The 6,000-nt window shown below is 48.9% G+C and overlaps 1 protein-coding gene across 7 annotated transcripts in view; it reads left to right on the plus strand.

The window, feature by feature from the left end:
- map3k13 (mitogen-activated protein kinase kinase kinase 13) overlaps positions 1 to 4,890 on the plus strand; it is a 179,956-nt gene extending 175,066 nt beyond the window's left edge. For all 7 annotated transcript variants that reach the window (XM_073046402.1, XM_073046404.1, XM_073046401.1 and 4 more), the window contains one exon: positions 1,116 to 4,890. In XM_073046402.1, coding sequence (XP_072902503.1) covers positions 1,116 to 1,217 — 102 coding nt within the window. In that variant the 3' untranslated portion in view covers positions 1,218 to 4,890. The remainder of the gene's footprint in view (positions 1 to 1,115) is intronic.
- The last annotated feature ends 1,110 nt before the right edge of the window (positions 4,891 to 6,000 follow it).

Raw genomic sequence — 6,000 nt, forward strand, 5'->3', positions numbered from 1 at the left:
AGACCATAAGACATAGGAGCAGAATGAGGCCATTCAGCCCATCAAGTCTGCTCTGCCATTCAATCATCGCTGATTCCAGATCCCACTCAACCCCATACACCTGCCATCTCACATCTTTTGATGCTCTGACCGATCAGGAAACTATCCCCTTCCACATTCTGTGGCAAAGCATTCCACAGTTTCACAACTCTCTGACTAAACAAATGCTTGTTCATTTCTGTTCTAAAAGTGGTATGAGAGAGGAGATGGCCAAAGTAAACTAGAAGGAGCTACTGGCATGATCATGGCTGATCTGGCCATGGACCCATCTCCACCCACCTGCCTTTTCCCTATAACCTTTAATTCCTCTACTACGCAAAAATCTATCCAACCTTGTCTTAAATATATTTACTGAGGTAGCCTCCATTGCTTCATTGGGCAGAGAATTCCACAGATTCACCACCCTCTGGGAGAAACAGTTCCTCCTCGTCTCCGTCCTAAATCTACTCTCCCAAATCGTGAGGCTTTGTCCCCTTGTTCTAGTCTCACCCACCAGTGGAAACAACTTTCCTGCCTCTATTTTATCTATCCCTTTCATAATTTTATATGTTTCTATAAGATCTCCTTTCATCCTTCTGAATTCCAGCGAGTACAGTCCCAGGCAACTCAATCTCTCATAGTCTAAACCCCTCAATCCCGAATCAACCTCTTCATCCTTCTATTCTGAGGCTGTGCCCTCTGCCCCTAGACTCCCTCAGACATCCTCACCACATCCACTCTATCTGGGCCTTTCAAAGGTTTCAATCAGATCTCTCCACCCCCTTTCCCCCCAGTTCATCTAAACTCTCTGAGAGAGTTCAGTGAGACATATGTAGTCTGCATAACGATGCTTCAGGTGAGTTGAAGGACTTAACGGTAGTGGGGAGGAAGCTGTGTTGAACCCTGAGACGTGTATCTTTACACTCTGGTGCTCCCCACCTTTAGGCTGCATTGAGAAGAGGACATGGCCAGGGTGGTGGTGGGGAACTGCAGATGGTGCACCTCCTGAGTGAAAGAACTCTGTGAGAAAGGGCATGTGGAGCTGGAAGTCATTGTGCTCTTGTGACGCTGAAGTTTGACGTTTGTTTCCCCCTCAGAACCCCGGCCCCTTGGTGGAATCGGAGTGCGACTCCTCGGAGGCCGAGTGCTCGGATGCCACCGTCCGTCGAGGGAAAGCGTGCAGCTCGTCCACCTGGTGAGGACTGGCACAGGCAGAGAGTGAGTTCTGCCCGGAGAGTGTGCGGAAAGGTCATGGAGAACACACACAAAAGACTATCAAAACATCCCATGGGAACAAACTGCAATAACACAGAGACTCGAGACCCTTCGATGTCAAGTTGTGATGAAGTAATTGTAGAGTTCACCATCATTTCAATCAAGTATGGCAGGGATCCACTTTGTTCAATAATGTAGCTAGTGTAACATTAACAATTTATTTTTGTTTGACACTTCATACTGTAAAAATATCAAGTACTTAAGAGACATGGAGGGGCAAAGAAGATGGACAAGGCATCGCTAGTCTTAATCGTTATACTGCATGAAGCCCAAGGCTCAGGGCAAAAGATTACGGACCAACATTAACCTGTACTGCTGCTTCAGCCTGAGACTGACCGATGTAACAGGGTAAAAAGAGACCAAACTGGATCAGGGCTCACAGGAAGACGCTACTCCCATCGCTCACAGGTGTAGACTAGACACTGAAGGTGCACGCTTCAGCCTTACGAACACTAACCGGCTCAGTGTAAAGGCAAAGGGCCTCGTGGGGGGTGGGGGGGTGGTGCGGCATTGGAAGGAATTTGGCAGCAAAGCACCGGGCTCTGGGGAGCGCGGCTGAGTGACGCTGGTCAGAGAGCTGGGGAGGCAGTAATGAACAAAACTGTCTGCAGAAGGGATCCAGCCACTGCAGGGGTAAGCGGGCAAATTATCGAAGGGTTCCCTCTGTGAGGTGTGGAGCACCAAACTGCCGATACCCTGCCGTGAGGGGGTGGGGAGTTGAGACAAAGTCTAGGACAAAAGCAATGCAGGTAAATTTGAGGCTACTACCTCAACCCCATCTGTAGCTCTCTTTCCCTATCAGTTGCAGAAGTTCCCATTGTCTCATCGTCCCCGGTGGTTCTGAGGAGTGTGTCCCCAACTTGCACTGTGCTTTGAGTGGGGGAAAGGCCTTCTTAATTTTAGAAATCCAAAAAACAAAAAAGCAGGAACTGGAAATACTCTGCATGCCAGTCAGCATCCATGGGGAACTGAAAAGCATTTGGCTGATTTTTCTGGCCCTGTATCCTTCAGCGGGACCACAGAGAAGCTCGAGACCAAAACGTAGACCAACTGAAACCTGTGCTTAACTTGGTCCGTCAGGACATTTTGCCTGAATGATGGCAAAGTTTCTGTGCCCAACCAGAAACAGGCCAGGATGTTCCAGGAAGTCTGGTTCTGGCCCTGTGCCCCAGTGACCAGCACTCAAATACAGCCCATAACAAAGCGGGCAACACCTGCTTCAGTAAGAGTCTGTCAGAACTTGGCCTCTTTGGAGGAGAGTTCAGTTCTTTCAGGAGACCAGTGCTGACCTCAGGAAGAGGAAGGGGGCTGGCTTAGTCAGGGGCACCAGTCTTGAAGGTGACGGTACTGACTGGGGTGTGGCTGACAGGTTGGTTGTAGTGGAACTTTGTATCCAACCTATGCTGACACTACCCACGCAGTGTGTGAGGGGAAATGCAGAGGGAGCTTTACCATCCCTACCCTCAGAGTTTCAAGGAACTCCCCACTGCCTTCTCTTCCTCATCCTCTAGTTCTTTTCCTCCTCCAGTCCTCAAACTGAAGGCAGGTTGGGTGATGTTGTGAGAGAGGGCAGTTGAGTGAGCACGTCTGCAGCCTCCTCTCTCCCTCCTTTTCTGTGGACGTGCCCCAGGAGTGCACCAGACAACATAGGCATGGTCTGTCACCAGATGATCCTAGACGAGGCAGGTCAAGGTGGGATGAGGGGTGAGGCCCTGAAATAAAATGCCCATCGAGTGGGCCGCTCCGTCAGATGCTCCCCCTGCCTTGCTGGACGCTGCAGTATTGGTTGCCGTGAAAAGTTAGCCCAGACCTAGTTCCTCTCCAAGCACAAGGTCCATCCGTCGCCCCTCCCCAGGACCACGGTGCCAGGACGTGCTCCTCATTGCTTCGCCGGACGGGGAAGCTCGATGACGTGGTGTCGGACCAAACATCAACCATTCCACCGGGAAACTGATCTCGGGAGCCCGGACGGAGCCGGGGTTTCCGGGCGCAGCTTGCCGTCCGTCAGGGAGGGCAATGTTATTTCATCACCTCAGACTGGCTTCTCCACAGGAGGAGATGAGTTGTTGTAAACTGATGATTTCTGCTTGGCCTAGTGTTCGGTGGGAGACGTATCAGTGTACCAGCACAGGCTTCAGTCTGAGCCGCCTTGCTCTGTCCGTGCAGGGCAGTGTGTTACGATGTGCAAATATCAAAAACCTCCAGAGAAGCATCGTCCCTTTCAGGCTTTTACTCTGCTAACTATCTTCCAGTTTTGATTGTGTGTTACTTAGATCCCTGGCAATTGGCTGACTGAGGCAGTGGGCAACTCGGAGAGACCCACCATCGGCTGCAGGCTGCAGGGACAGTTCGTTCCGGTGTGATGGGTAATTTTGTTCATGATACTGTGGATAACCTGTAAGCCCTGGGATATCAGGTGGCGAGAATCACATCCCTCCCCCACCCCCATGAGGCTCCAAAGGGAGAATGTTATGTCTGTGTGTCAGCCCGCGACTGGAGAATGGCCACTTGGATAAGATTCCTGTGTCCCTCTGAACTATTTACCCTGGGAGGGCAGCAGGGCAGAGCGAGTTCCCAATGTCAGGTGGCACCCTTGTGATTCAATGATGGGTGTTGTGTTTCCCTGCCCTCTATCTCTACACCCTGGTGACTCATACTCTAGCCTGGAGGGTGCCATTCAGGACTTCTGCCAGAATCTTTCCCCCGGCACTGTGGGTTTGAAGACCTGTTATCACAAGGCAAACATCAAATTCACATTAAAAGCCCAGGCAGGTTCCACCAGAAACTGACTGAAGTTAGATTAGATCCGGCCAGCACCATATATAACATATATCACATATATCTGAACATATCGATCAGTTCCCACACTGATGAACATTATGTAGAAACAACCCAGTTTCCCCACCCTTCACACTGATTATATTCAAATGTAACTCGTTCCTGCGTATTTATCACTCTTTATCTAAACATTGTGACACCTGTAGCCTAGGCCGTCACTGTCCCTGTCAGTGTTGACTGGGTGAATGATATTTCTCGTTAATATCTCTGAGATGCAGGAAGCGTGTTTACTGGTAATTGATGGGGCAGCTGGATCTCAGTTCCAGGAAAGCCCTTGGATCCCTCAATATACCACTGTATGAGTAGTTAAGTTATCCTGTGAGAGCAGACCAAAGCAATTGTGAGCAAGGGGACCTCAGGAGAGCGGAGAACTGTATGTCGCAAAGACATCCTAACTTGCTCGATCCCTGCGTGTGCAGCGATGCCATCGGACTTTTCCATTCGTTCCATGTAGCTGTCTGTTCCTCAGCTCCTTGCAAGAATATCTTACCCTCAAATATTTATTTACACTTCTGAGAGATTCACGTTGGTGAAATAACCAAACTGGCAGTGTTGGAAAAGCCTGAATCGGATAGTCTGGATGGTTCTTGCTCTCTCCATATGTAATGTATAATTGTTCTTTTCATATTTGTTTACAGTCTGTGGAATTGTAGACTCTAATCACTCTTTCACAGATTTTAGCACCTGTGTAATTTTACAATGGCTCATTAATGCAAAAACAGTATCAGATCATTTTAAATTATTCTTTTTGGTTCTGTAGCTGGACTACATCAGAATTCTTAACTTATCGTTGAGGTTTTAATTGTGTTGTTTTTTTCTGTAGATCAGAATTTTTTGTTCTTTCCTCACCCCCCCCCCCCAGAAGGATCTGTGAATTGTATTTGTCCGTCTCTGGTTCCTTTGAGCATCAGCTGGAGTGCATCGCGTCACATGGGGGCAGGGACTGAAGTGAGGGGGTGGGGTGGTGGGGGCTGAGGCTCTGAACAAGATGCAATGCTGGTGGTCAGAAAGGTGGTTCAGTGCTTGCCTACAGTCAGCGATGTGGGAGCACTGCACAGACGGGATGCTTCCTTCTTGAGCAGGCGGGATTTAAAGGTGAAATCTGGTCTCCTCGCATGAGTTTGCAGCCCGGGAACAAGAGACATGAGCTTTGCTGCACTTGTGTTTTAACACACACCTCGTTTTCCACAGCCCTGCCTCCGCTCCAAGAACGAGCCTGTTTGACACTATCGTTGGTTTTAAAGATGAGGGAATTCTTCCCTCACCACCAGCCTATGAGCCTGTTGTACAAAAGTTCACTTGAACTTTGCTTCCTAAGTTTCTGCCCCATTAACTTCCTCTCTCCCTGGGACCTCCAATCCCTTGAAGAGCTTAGATCATTGTGGCAGAGTTTCCAATTTGTGCAGCCCAGGAGGCACCATCACATGACAGCCAGCATCCATTAGGCTCCCCGTATCAGTTGATCAGTGTGTCCTTCAAGCTGCCCCACCTTCCTGGGAGAATAGCTATCCAACAAGAAACCATCTCCAGTTCACAAAAGAAACATTCCCAGTATGTTATAATTACAAAGTATTACGAGGAAATATATGGAACAATAATTTTTCTAATGAGTTAATGTCCCTCTCTTTGATCTTCTGCACTGGTTTACATCTGCTCAAATTGACCTTTGCAACATCCAAAAAATGAGCATACAGACTTACCCAGTTCCTCTGATCATTAATCACATCGCGGGCCAGGGTCCATTCCTCTGTCCGGACAAGTTGGGAAGAGACACTTCATTCCACCAGTCACTGACCTCGCACTGACGCAGCTGTACTTCTCCATCCTCGATTCCAACCCATTCCCTCATTTAATGCACTGCTTTGTCTT

This window comes from Hemitrygon akajei, chromosome 5 (assembly GCF_048418815.1).
Source record: "Hemitrygon akajei chromosome 5, sHemAka1.3, whole genome shotgun sequence".
Classification (NCBI taxonomy): Eukaryota; Metazoa; Chordata; class Chondrichthyes; order Myliobatiformes; family Dasyatidae; genus Hemitrygon; species Hemitrygon akajei.